The sequence below is a fragment of the Toxorhynchites rutilus genome, chromosome 2, assembly GCF_029784135.1.
Source record: "Toxorhynchites rutilus septentrionalis strain SRP chromosome 2, ASM2978413v1, whole genome shotgun sequence".
NCBI lineage: Eukaryota > Metazoa > Arthropoda > Insecta > Diptera > Culicidae > Toxorhynchites > Toxorhynchites rutilus.
Genome location: NC_073745.1, coordinates 163,499,473 through 163,513,995, shown reverse-complemented (window position 1 = coordinate 163,513,995; position 14,523 = coordinate 163,499,473). Strand labels below are relative to the sequence as shown.

Below are 14,523 nucleotides of genomic sequence, written 5' to 3'. Positions count from 1 at the left end.
CATATAAACAAAAATTCTTGCTCAAAGATCTAACTGATGAAATCAGTATGCTGGCATCGTGGCATGCAAATTCATCGGACCCCTCGTTTACGAGTGGTCTACTATTCGCTCAATGCCTGATAGCGTAACATCGTGACATCACCGAACAATTCTACAGCCGTTTCCGGCCTTATGAAGGGAGAAGGAAGGCAAGTTCCGAGGAATGCATAACATATGGATTCGAAGGAACGCTGGAAGCGCACTCCATCAAAACCATGATCACCGCAATGCTTACAATAATAAAGACACTTTTGCAACAATTGATGCAAACAAGGCCCCTTCTTGCAATGATTGCAACTCCTTACACGGGAACTCCTTAAAACCAGCAATTAGCAGCACAGCAGAGACCATCATCGGGTATGAACAACGAGGACAACGGAACGAATGGTTTGACGACGAGTGCCGAGCGCTCCTGAACGAGAAGGATGCAGCACGCGCAGCCATGCTGCAACGAGCGACTCGACAAAACGTGGAACGATACAGACTGAAACGAAGGCAGCAAACACATCTCTTTCGGGAAAAAAAGCGCCGCATGGAAGAGAAAGAGTGTGAGGAGATGGAGCTGCTTTATCGTTCTCGAGAATCGCGGAAGTTCTTCAAGAAACTAAACGCCTCGCACAAAGGCTTTGTGCCGCGGGCCGAAATGTGCAGAAACAAGGAAGGAGGCATCTTGACGAACGAACGCGAGGTGATCGAAAGGTGGAGGCAGCACTACGATGAACACCTGAACAGCGCGCAGACAGGAGACCTAGACGGCGTTGAGGAGGACTACACCGGTGCAATGAACAACGACGACGTACCACCCGGACGATGGGTGAAGTTAAGGAGGCCATTAATCAGCTCAAGAACCACAAAGCAGCTGGTAAGGATGGCCTCGTAGCGGAGCTCTTCAAGGGAGGTCCGAGAAAACTTGTAGAGTGTATGCACCGGTTGATAGTCAAGATCTGGGACACAGAACAGCTACCGGAGGAGTGGAAGGACGGGGTAATCTGCCCCATCTATAAAAAAGGCGACAAGTTGGATTGTGGGAACTATCGTGCCATCACAATCCTGAATGGTGCCTACAAAATTTTGTCTCAGATCCTCTTCCGCCGCCTATCGCCAATAGTAAGTAGATTTGTGGGAAGTTATCAGGCCGGATTCATGCCCGGTTGCTCGACGACGGACCAGATTTTTACACTGCGGCAGATCCTCCAAAAGTGCCGCGAGTATCAGGTCCCTACACACCACATCTTCGTCGACTTCAAGGCCGCATATGATACAATCGACCGACGGCAGCTATGGAGGATCATGGACGAACACGGCTTTCCCCGAAAGCTGACAAGACTGATTCAGGCAACGATGAACGGTGTGCGGTGCAGTGTGCGGATCTCAGGTGAGCTGTCGGAATCATTTGAGACTCACAGGGGACTTCGACAAGGCGATGGAATCTCCTGTCTGCTCTTCAACGTGGCGCTGGAAGGTGTTATGCGGAGAGCGGGCTTCAACATGCGGGGCACGATTTTCAACAAGTCTAGTCAGTTTATCTGCTTTGCCGACGACGTGGACATCATCGGAAGAACACATGCGACGGTAGCCGCCTTGTATACCCGACTGAAACACGAAGCAGGGCTGATTGGGCTTGGGATCAATGCGTCTAAGTCTAAATACATGCTAGCTGGAGGGACTGATCGCAACAGAGTTCTTCTTGGTAGTAGTGTTGTGATCGACGGCGACGAGCTCGAGGTGGTAGAGGAATTTGTCTACCTTGGCTCGTTGATAACAACTGACAACAACAACAGCCGTGAAATTCGAAGACGCATTGTCAATGGAAGTCGTGCCTACTATGGGCTCCGCAAATCCTTGAGGTCCAACAAACTCCGACCCCGTACGAAGTGTACCATGTACAAATCCCTAATTCGACCGGTTGTTCTCTATGGGCACGAAGCATGGACGATGCTTGAAGAGGACTCACAAGCGCTTGGAGTTTTCGAACGCCGAGTGCTCAGAATAATATACGGTGGTGTACAGGAAAGCGGAGTATGGAGAAGGAGAATGAACCACGAACTGGCGCAACTCTACGGCGAACCCAGCATTCAGAAAGTCGCCAAGGCTGGACTAGTGCGATGGGCAGGGCATGTTGCAAGATTGCCGGACAGCAGCCCTGCAAAGATGGTGTTCGCATCGAATTCGGTAGGAACAAGAAGGAGAGGAGCCCAGCGAGCGAGGTGGTTGGACCAGGTGGAGCAGGACTTGGCAAGAATCGGTGCAGCCGGGAGTTGGAGAACTGCAGCCATGGATCGGGACTATTGGCGAAAAATTGTGAAGAAGATCTAATCTCTCAATGGGATGTAGTATCATTATAAATAAATAAAAAATTCTTGTTATGATTGTCTCTCTCGATGGCTGTTCACTGTTTTACGGTGGAATCTTATCCCTAAAAAGGATACATTCAAATTTTTGATTCATAACATTAATTGTGATGTTTTTGCTCTGTCCGAAACTTAGCTTTCTTCGCGAGATGATCTCTCTTTCCACGATTTTAATGTTATACGCTTGGATCGTGATGACAGATACGAAGGGGTGCTATTGGGGATCAATAAGTGCCACTCATTTTTTTCGAACTAACCTTTCACCTATTGGAGGGATCGAAGCTGTTGTTTGTCATGCAAACATCAGAGGCAAAAACCTCTGTGTTGTCAGCTTGTATTGGCCTCCGAGAGCTGTGGTTATCCGTAAGTAATTTGCTGACATGTGCTCACTCCTTCCTGAGCCATGATTGATCTTGGGAGACTTAAATTCTCACGGAACCGCCTGGGCGGAACAGTACGACGACAACCGTTCATTGTTCATATGACCTTTGTAACAGCTTCAATGTGCTCTCGTGGCCGAGTGGTTAGCGTCACACCTAACATAGTTCGGATCGATTCCCGTTCTGGTCGGGGGAATTTTTCGTCAAAGAACCGACTTGCACTGTGATCACGCGAATTTTAGACTCAATTATCCGGAGTATTTAGGTTTTAACTTTTTTTATAAATATGATTATTTGAATAAAATTGAACGTAGCTAGAGGAGAGGGCTGGAATAAGGGATGTTCCATACAACTAGTTTCGATTATCCGCAGTAGATTTATATACGCCGAAAATTCCAAATTTAAATGAATACAATTTAATGAAACAAGGATGTAGCAAGGATGAGCAGGGTCCGTTTAGTATGCTTAAACTCGGTTGTCCACAGTGTATCATATATAATATGACCATTCGAATAATCATGGATGTAGTCAGAACAAGGTAAAGTTGGGGTAAGGGTGTTGAGATTGTTGCAAAGAATACAAAATAAGGGATAAACTTTTGTATACGCTTTGATAATCATTTGATTTTTTGGATTCTCAAAAAAATCTAATTAGCATCTTCATATGTTACGATATTATCGCAGAACAAATTCAATGAAACTTGTTTGGCAAATTATTATTTAGTTCAGTTTGAAAACAAATTCATGAGTAACGATGTGCATTAGAGTGCCAATGAAAAAGGTTAGCTCAACTTCACGAATGGGACTTCCTGAAACATGTTGATTCCCTCGGAAAAATACACTATACAACATTTCAGCTCAATCGGACTTTATTTACTACTAGCTGACCCGGCAAACTTTGTCCCGCCCAAAATTTATTTATCGTTATCACATCCACGTTTTCTTACTAAGCGTAGGTTCATGGGTCCAATCGCAGAACTGTTCATTGATTGATTTTCTAATCTCTTTAAAATTACCGTTACTATGAAATTCCTAGTACTTCTACCAAAACTGGTCATTATAATATCAGATTATTTTCAGACACAACTTTCGTTCAAGATTTTTCAACCACTTTCAAATAACATGTTTCTCCGTTACATGGAATAAATGTTTGATACAGAAAATATGATAGAATAAAGACAGCCCTCAATCGCACAATTCTTTTTCGAGTTTTGCTCTTATCAACACATTCGGCGATCCATTTTTATTTATATAGATAGAAGACGATATAGGAGTGCGTTTTATCACATTAAAATCCATTTCCACTTTCGAAGGAAGACCAATGTCGTTAGCGCAAACATCAAATGGACTAACAACGTCATACCATGATAGAAACATTTCTCGTACCCAAAAACCCTCACCTGCTAAATTTGGTTCCATTGCTTGATTAGTTCTCGAGTTATGCAGAAGTTTGTGTTTCTTTTGTATGGTAGCCCCCTTGCTTTTAAAGAGGGGGTGGGTGAATCGAATTAGTATTGCTCCCCGAAACCTCCATATACAAATTTTGGTTCAATTCGCTTGATTAGTTCTCGAGTTATTCTAACCACCATAGAAACATTTATTGCACCCTAAAACCTCCACATGCCAAATTTGGTTTCGTTTGCTTGATTAATTCTCGAGTAATGCAGATATTTCTGTTTCATTTGTATGGCAGCCCCCTTTAGAGAGGGGGGAGGTGTCTCGAACTATCATAAGAACTTTCCCCGACCCCAAAAACCCCTACATACCAATTTTCATGTCGATCGGTTCAGTAGTTTCCGAGTCCATAAGAATCAGACAGTCAGACAGACAGAGAGAAATCCATTTTTATAGATATAGAAGATTGTCGCATAGACGCCAAAATTTGAGTCCGAAAACCGTAAAATCACCCAAAAGGAGAGTGCATGAAATCGGACTTTTGAAAAAATGTCTTCAAATCGCATGAAACGTCGAGATCTACTTTTTTGGCTTTAAAAGGGTTTAAACCTTTCAGTTCATTCGCCTCTAATCGAGATCTACTGTCACCACGATTGTTTTGTCATCTAATTCCCGAAATTCGATTTTGATAATATCCCTTGGGTGATTTAAAGCGGACCTTACACGGTCAAATTTATTGACAATATGATGACATTTGAGAGCATAATGACAGCTGAACATGGCCGACAACGCAGAAATCCGGATTTTCTGTTTTTCGGGAATCAATATCGTGACATTTCATATGGATGCATGATGTTGACGTTTTACCTCACGGACTTCCAGACTGAGTTGCCAGATATGCAAGCGCACGTTTAATTTTTGTTAGTCTTTTTTGCGATTGCAATTAAAATTTATAAACCACTGAAATTGTAGGAATCGTAAATGGAAGCTTTTGGTTTGGAAAACCGATACTTTGAATAGCAAAATACGGTACTTTTCACGATACAAATCAAAACTTCAAAGTAAACTGACAATGTGATGGTGAGCGAGTGGATGAAACTTAACAACGTTTTAGGATTTTTTAAACGTTGAACTCGGTCATTCTTTGCGCTGGTGAGCGGATTGTGTGTTTCTTCACACTCCGCTATAAAATTTGGATAATGAGAAGATCTTGGAAAAGCACAGATGAAAAAACATAATGTGTTAATTCAAGCTACAGTAGAATCCCGATTATCCGCGGAATAGTCGGGCAAACTCACCGCGATTAACGAAAATCGCGGATGACCCATTAAAGGATAAAAAAATGCAAACACGAAAAGAGATGTTTCAACATAAAAACTATGTTCTATCAATACAGAAATCAATCAACTATCCATCTATAAGGTCGTGTACACCAGTGGCTAAATAATGAAAAAGCCATGACCACAACAAAAGAGCATGGGCCTACCACTCACTAACAAATTCCGGAAAGGCCTATTGATTTACTATGGAACTCGCAGTCACGAATAATCCGCAGGTTCCGGGGTTCTACTGTCATAGTCTCATTTATGGAATAAAAACATTTGCTTGCAGATAAAATAACCTGCATATATTTTCGCAAACTAAAATAATCTGGCATCTCTGAAACTGAAAGGAACAGTCTGTATTTGTGAAACGAGTATTATGATGTATTTTTGAGAAGAAAAACCGAATTCTAAAGTGTAAATTATGAATGAAAATTAACTTTTACGAATCAAATTAGTATTCTATGTGAATGCAAATCACTTTTTTCCTGCAAGTGGTGAGAAAATCTCATACAAAAATTATGTCTGAAATTGACGTTATATTATAATAATACATTTTAGTAGGAATATCTGAAAATTCAGGGGAAATAGGTTAAGTTAAGGTTAGGACTACGCGCTTCAACTAATTGAATAATACCAAGTAGATATTTTCATTCAAATTTTACCAATTGAAAATTGCCTTTTAGCCTTCTAATCTGATAGAGAATAGTTTGGATCCCAAACTCAAATGTCGCCACTAGCCATCACGGATATTTTCGTTGTCTCGGGTTGAGGGCGATATTGACCGTGTAAGGTGGAAAAATATTGATTGAGGTTAGATCAGATGTTGAAAGCCTAGCTGTCACGATATTGAAGACACTTATTGTCAATCCGGTTGATCGTGTAAGATGCCCATAACGGTTTTCAAAAACTGAAACTTTGATGGCTGTGCGACACTAGTAAATTAGGTTCGATTGAACTGAAATTTTGCATAGGGTATCTTTTTACAGGGATCGACATTTTGCAGGAAATCCTTTTCGAAAATACGTCACTTCTTTTCCATACATTCATTGACACTCTAATGTGCATAACATGCAACAAAGCAAAAATTAAAAATTAACATTTGTCTCTAGAATACTCTCTGATAAAACTGTGATGTATGATAGCTGTAAAAACATTAAGTTTCATGCCCAAAACAGAGAGCTGTTTGGCTTTCTATATGTACATGGTCCACTCTGACTGAACCAATGAAACATTCTTTAAGACGTGGTTCACTATGACTGAATAATCTAAAAAGATTTTTCAATCAATTAACAGTTGTGTGTCAAAGTATGCCATTCTGTTATGAAAGTTAGGGCGAGGAGGGGCTGGAACTGCATAAAGATTTCGTTGCGTTCAGCATAATAGTCTCTACCATCTACTACAAGCATGACATTACACGGCTTACATGTTCAAGCATTGTGCTCCCGTGGCCGAGTGGTTAGCGTCATAACTAACATGCCAGGTGTTCGGGTTCGATTCCCGTTCTGGTCGGGGGAATTTTTCGTCAAAGAAATTTCCTTCTACTTGCACTGTGATCACGCGTATTCTAGAGCTTGCCACTCAGAATGTATTCAAGGCGTGTTATTTGGCATAGAAATCTCAACTAAGTACTAATAAAAATGACGCAAGTAATACTACGTTGAGACGGCGAAGTTCCTCTAGGAACGTTAGTGCCATTGAAGAAGAAGAAGAAGAAGATGTTCAAGCATTTATTAGAGGCGAATGAACTGAAAAGTTTAAAGCCTCTTTAAAACAAAGAATGGAATGGAAAGCATATATTTCCCGTTTTCAATCATTTTAGGGCAGTATTCCTCAATAGAATCGTCAAGTTTGATTTCATTGTCATCGCTACAGTCTGAACCGCACTCTGAAATAAAGGGTGTGTCACATCAAATTGCATCACGGAAAAAACGCTGTAGAAATTCGCCCAGTAGACCGATCCTTTTGAAAATTTTAGACAGTAAAATAAAAACTATTAAACTACTTTTGGCATTTTCTTTTTATTCATACTTCGAGCCCAAGCCTGTATGCTCGCACCTTCCTCTTTACCCCGTCCATAAGGTTCTGTACAACGTCAGGTTGTAGTTTTTTTTGAACAGAAATCCATTTTCTCTTGAAGTCCGCCTCCGATTTGAAAACTTTTGGGTTCTTCCGGAGGGCCTGCTTCATAATCGCCCAATATTTCTCTATTGGGCGAAGCTCCGGCGCGTTGGGCGGGTTCATTTCCTTTGACACGAAGGTGACCCCGTTGGCTTCGTACCACTCCAACACGTCCTTTGAATAGTGACACGAAAGTCCGCTTTGACGTAGGTTTCGTCGTCCATTACCAGGCAATGCGGCTTCGTCAGCATTTCGGTGTACAGCTTCCGGGCTCGCGTCTTCCCCACCATGTTTTGCCTATCGTCGCGGTTAGGAGCCTTCTGAACCTTGTATGTACGCAGGCCCTCCCGCTGCTTGGTCCGCTGAACGAATGATCTTGACAAATTCAGCTTATTGGCGACATCCCGGACCGAACTTCTCGGATCACGTCTAAACTGCTTAACTACGCGCTTGTGATCTTTTTCACTGACGGAGCATCTATTTTTGCCGTTCTTCACCTTCCGGTCGATGGTTAGGTTCTCGAAGTATCGTTTTAGTACTCTGCTGACCGTGGATTGGACGATTCCCAGCATCTTACCGATGTCCCGATGTGACAACTCCGGATTCTCGAAATGAGTGCACAGGACTAATTCACGACGCTCTTTTTCGTTCGACGACATTTTTCCAAATTTACGAAAAATTGACAGTGAAGCATGGCCAACGTGATCTATACACTCTTATCTGATTATAAGCGAGAGCTGAAGATATAATTCCTAAAAAATAAATTTCTACAGCGTTTTTTCCGTGATGCAATTTGATGTGACACACCCTTTAGTACATTTAGCTATCACTCACACTGAAGACCAGCATTTTACTGATCCGTTCAGTCAGAGTGAACCAAGTTAATTTTTCAATACAGTGCAATCCTCGATTATCCGCGAGTGGATGAATCGCGGTGCGGCTTATCCGCGAAAGCGAGTTTCATAGTAATTCTCGTGGCATTCTCGAAATTCGTCAGTGAGTGATAGGTTCTTGCTTTTTTCTGTTGGCTTTCACATTTTATGTACACTGGTGTACACGAGCTTATAGGTGGATACTTATGATTTCTGTATTGATAAAACATAGTTTTCATAATTTTTTTTTTTTTTTTTTATTATTCTTTATTTGAGAGGTTTTCAGCCTCCTGGGCTGGTTCGCCTCTTTATCGACGGCATTGCCGCAAGGTTTCGTTGGGAACAGATTGCACATAAAATTATCACATAAAAATTGGACGTAAAAATTTAACACATATAAATCCTTTTGCGAGACATGACTTAACAAAGAACTTGCTGTTTGCTTGTTGGACCAGATGGCATGGATGTCCTCGGACCATGGCTCCAGGCCAGTGGAGAGGAAGCCGTGCCGTTGAAGATGCCGGCGCGTTCTTATTCCCCTTCATCGTGGAGGGGAAGGAACAAGGATCTTCTTGACTGATCCATTGTTCAGACGCTAGATCTTAAAAAATAGTTCGGCATCTTTTAGGTAGCAGACAAGCGCTGCTACTCTTGCTGGATCGTCCTTCAAGATGTCCCTTACACTCCCGCTGATTCCATGCAGGTTTCGTAGATCATCGAATTTCGGGCAACCACACAAGAAGTGCTCGACGGAGTTGTGGATTTGGCAGAGGTCGCAGAGTAGATGGAAGGGTCCTCTATTGAATCCGTGTGAGACCGAGCAGTGACCGGTTCCTTTAACATCGTCAAACCTGACAATCGTGCCCTTGACTTTTCTGAGGAACTGCCCCCTCTCTGCAAACCACCTTTCGGTCCAAAAGGTGCGGAAAGAGTTGGTGATCTACAACTTCACATCGTCAAGCGGCACATCCCGAGTGAAGAACGGTCTGGTGTGACCGATTCCGGCAAACTGGTCGGCCGCTTCATTCCCTGCGATGCCGTTGTTTTCATCATGAAATATCTTCTTTCGTGTTTGCATCTCATTTTTAGTCCTTTATTGCGTTATACGCGATTTTTGTTGTCCACGCTGATTTTGTTATCCGCGCTGATTTTGCCAGACTATTCTGCGGATAATCGGGGTTCTACTGTATAATCAAAACGTGTACCTTCTACGCTAACGGGTTCCAGCACATTTCAACAAAGATACCTATTACCTTCAAGAAAAAGTTTCGTTGGTTTGAATTTAGTACTTAGAATTTTTTTAAATTCAATATACATCTTATTGAAATATGGTTCTGTCTGTCTGCACATTATATAGAGTAATATCTGGTCAGCTTACTGACAGCAATGAATAATCGTAAATACACTCAAAATACACTGCAGTGCATAAAACATACTGAAATCCAATGATGGGTAGAACAAAGATTCCCCTGATACAGAAAAGTCGTGAAAATCGCTGAGAAATCCTTCCATTTCCTCGTTTTCAACAGTGCGTGATTTTTTTTACATTCATCATGGTTAATAGCACATGGTCCGCTCTGGCTGCATACTATGAGGGGTTTTCTTTGATACTTCATAACAATTTCGATCCCTTATTACTGCTGTATGCATGATTTTTGAAATCTGACGAATTACGTAGCTTACGATATTCTGATGCAATCGATAACTCGATTTTTTTAAAAATTTGCTACTTGTTCCCCTCTAACTTAACACCGACCGAATTGAAGCGAAGAAACTTGTGGCTAAAAAAATGAAGATGCTGGCTAACGTCCAGAGAGGTGCAGTTTTGATGGACGAGAAAATTAAAATGCTCATAAAGTGTTGAAAGTTGAACTGGATTTGTAATAACGCCTCATAAACATAATACGATTAATTCACATTCTCATCTTTTATGGGTTTTTAATGGTTTCCAATCGAAACATTCGTATCTTTAAAAAAACAGTAATTGATAGTTGAATTGTGGATCTAGCATATGGTTCGAAACAAGTCCTTGAAATAAATCAAGGCTCTGAGAAAAAAATGGAAAAAGAAGTCAGATTCAGAGTCATTAAAGAAGAGATACAGTGTTATTGCAACCAGACAGGTTTTCTGTGTAATTTTATTTGCGATAGTTAATGAAATAATTAAGCACGGGTTATCACTTCATATAAAAACCTGAAAAAAAACACATATCTTACTTAATTTGTTTATTCTGATTGCTTAGGCATGCGGATGAAATTTGATTCAACTTAATTACTTATTTTCACCTACCTCGGATTAATTGTAGAATTTCGATTATATAGACTCTTCTATTATGTATTTTTGGTTCAACTCAGGAACTTCGGGACATGCACGAAATATTTTTGGATGTGATCAACGAGGGTTTGGTCAGTTATTCTGATAAATGAAACTTTTTAAATTCTGAGTAACTAGAGGCGGGATCCGTATCTCCTGAAACCTACATCCAACCCAAAATTTGTTGCTGAGAAACACATCGTCCATTTTTTACGGAACTTGGAAACAATAAAGTAAAAATATTCGCCACTCGGGTTTCAAAAATCAATTTACACAATATTATAAAATTTTCATTTTTGAGAATCGGGAATTTCGTGTTTTGTCATGAGGGAAAAAAATCGGAAAAAATGCGGGAATTCTAAAACTGAAATTGAGTGCCCCCCTGCTTTTCCGACTCCACAGAAGCCTATTTCATTTGAAATTCAATTTTCGGGCTCTTCATCTTCATCAACCTGATGTAGATTCAAAACTGATTAAGCATTCGCACCCCCAGCAGTCGAAAACGAATTTTCATCATCGTAGAAATATGTGTTTGAACACAAAACAATGTTGACTATGCCATCGTCGATCAGGATCTCAAACTCCACATCCTCGTCGTGTACGGAATTGTCCTGGTCAATCAATTTCTGCAGTATCGGAAGTATGCGTTCTTTTACAACCGACAACGGGATATCAGCATTTTCCATGACTTTAGAATGGAATCAGTTGGTACCTCGTTCCAAGCCTCGGTTACCCATAACATATGTAGCATCTCTAATGTTGATTCGCTTAACAATGTCATCGAACTCTCCTTGGCTCTTGGATGTCAAGCTTTTGCTAATGCATAAGCTTTTGCTTGTAGTTGGTCTCGATCATTTGAAAAATATTTTGGTCCATGAGCTGTAACAAGACGATGCATTTTTTTTTTGTTCGGTTTTCAAAACATTGCCCCTCCCCCAGGGGGCGCTAGTCAATTTCTGGCTACGACACTGCAATATATAAATTGGTGCAAATCATAGTTATTTTATTTTTACCGAGAGATTTAAATTTTTGTATGATTCGATTATCCGTAGTAAAATAAACAACATTCCGGATAATCGAGTCCGACCTGTAACATGTTTTTCCGTTACATGGAATACATGTTTGATATAAAAATATAATGAAAAAAAAACAGCTCAATTTGGACGATTCCTTTTTCGAGTTTTGCGTTTACCAACACATTTGGCGATCCATTTTTATTTATATAGACATCAAGCTAACAACGCTTATCACGATGTAATTGTAGAAAATATAGGAGTTTAATTTTCGAATTTTTCCATTTTCCTTCAGTGTTTTGTTGAGTGAAACGAATCAGAAGGCATCTTGCAACGAATAAATATTTGAATTTTCAAAAATGTAATTTTCCCGCGAGTGCCTTATTGTGGACTGATTCCAATCTTGAAAGACATCAAGCTCAAAGTGCAGATGCTATTCACAGATGCTAATTCGATAGCACTGTGCACGAGCTGTCATTGTGCCATGTAGTTTTTGATTTGATTAATGTACAATGGATTCAACCCTGAATGTAAATTGTTTCTGCTAACAGATGGCACTGACACAATTATCACAAATATTCAACCAATATAATGTTCCTCGGAGCAATAACTTTCAGTTTGTACATCATACGTCAATACAACGAATGGCCTCACGTAAAACGATTGATTAGAGATGGATCTGAGATGAATAACTTTACATTCCTTGTCGCAGTTGGCATACACTCTGTCACAGGCGGTTATATATTTGTTCCCCAGCATCATTATTCCGCATGTCATAACCAATTCAATCTTGTTTTTTTCAATTGTATTATCTGTGATATAGGTGCGTAGAAATATTTTTATTTTTCTTCACTAATAATACATCTATTTTTCTTTTCTTTCAGACAAAAACAAACAATCCATTGACACATCAAAATAACGCAAACAACAGTCAGTATTCGGACAACAAGATTACAGACGAGAACCTCAATCTCAACCAGTTGCAACCAAAAGTAAATCTACTGCGGAAGGAAACAGGCGGTGTCTTGGGTTCCGGATTAGCTCCAGCGCCTGCCCTGGGCAGTGGCGGAAATACGTATTCCTCTAATATTCCTCTCCATCGGCGAGAGCTGCTGGCACAGAAACTAGAGCAGATCAAACAACAAAAGTAAACTAATTAATAAACCGAATTGATCTCGGGTTTTTGACTCTCAACACAATAACCGAAATTACGTCTGAAAGTAGCAATCGTTAAGGCACTCTCTGAATACAGGTCATAAATGTTTTTATAAGAGTCGGTTTCGAATATAAACTAATAATTTTTTTTAGCCAATTGTTCTAACAGAAACAGGAATAATATTTCGAATCGGTCCATTCTGGCTTTTAATTTCAAGTGGCACACATTGAAAACAAATCTTCGATTTATGTTTTTCACAATATTTTGTATGTTCTACAAGCGTTGTTTTATAAACCGAGACATCTGGAAATGTTTAAAACGATAACATGGGTTGTTATCTCTCAATTTGCCTTTTATTTCTCGTTCTACAATGTGTGTTTAGTGTGAGGCCTATTTTTATTTATATTTTTTTTGTTTAACAACCCTACAAAACATACAAAACAATAGCGTGATAGTAACTATATCCTTACAATTTCAATAATTATAAACAAAGCCAAAATTCCAACCCTGACATATAGTCTCCGCTAAAATCCACTAAAACAGTAATCTATAAATAATAAAACGCAAGGCATGATATCAATACTTCTGGCTGTTTTATGGAAATAAATTATCAATAAGTTGTGATTTTCGCACTAAATGTTATTCATAAGTCGCAGTTATTGTTCAAATTCAACTACGTTTAGACTGACATAAAAACATACCATTTTGAATAGTGTTATTTTTGCGGTTACACATTACAAATTATAACAACAAAAAACCTTTCAGTATAACTCGAATCTCTATTATTTAATTTTGACACTCGAACATGTTACAGTTTTTTTTCAATCGTATACATTTGTTGTTATTCCCGTTGATAATAAATATCACTCATGTATATGCACGGTTATTAATTTTGTTGAAATGATGCGAATGCTCTTAACTCTAGTGCTTCTAGAATCTTTTTTTGATGCTATTACTTATCTAAACAAGTTAATCTTATTACCACACGGCGCTTATCAAAATCATTAAAACCGGAATGGCGTTCGCCATAACTCGAATACCGTCATAGACTGTAGTGTAACCCAGAGTCCTTTGAGCTACTTGTTCAAATTGTATGGCTATTGATGTGGATATCGAGGAGTGCTCATCCTACTGATGTTCTCAATTTTTCGGACATTTTCGATTCCATAAACAGACAAATAGAATGTAAACGTAAACAGATCAAAATATATATATTTATTATTGCAGAACATTCATGTTGAATTGTAAACTAATTTGGTAATGAAATGTAATGAAAGCTGTACTAATATCACGAATGTTGTTCAATTGTTTTCTTTTTACTCTATGCGAAAAACGTATGTTCGTCTGGTAGGTATTGCCATGCAAAGATCGGAGCTCCTACGTCTCCTGAAAAGTTTTCGAGGGAACTAAGACTGGATCTGAAAACTGAAAGGATGAAGTTACTAGATGTGCGAAGCGGCCGATTTTGTATTATGCACGGACCATTCAAGGATAGATCCGAAAAGACGAATACCTATCTCGCCTATCTTCTACATTGTCAAATACAGCTGGGAATGCGTTTG

The 14,523-nt window shown here is 39.8% G+C and overlaps 1 protein-coding gene across 4 annotated transcripts in view; it reads left to right on the top strand.

The window, feature by feature from the left end:
* LOC129764828 (protein mini spindles) overlaps positions 1–14,256 on the top strand; it is a 45,921-nt gene extending 31,665 nt beyond the window's left edge. For all 4 annotated transcript variants that reach the window (XM_055764343.1, XM_055764340.1, XM_055764342.1 and 1 more), the window contains one exon: positions 12,690–14,256. In XM_055764343.1, coding sequence (XP_055620318.1) covers positions 12,690–12,956 — 267 coding nt within the window. In that variant the 3' untranslated portion in view covers positions 12,957–14,256. The remainder of the gene's footprint in view (positions 1–12,689) is intronic.
* The last annotated feature ends 267 nt before the right edge of the window (positions 14,257–14,523 follow it).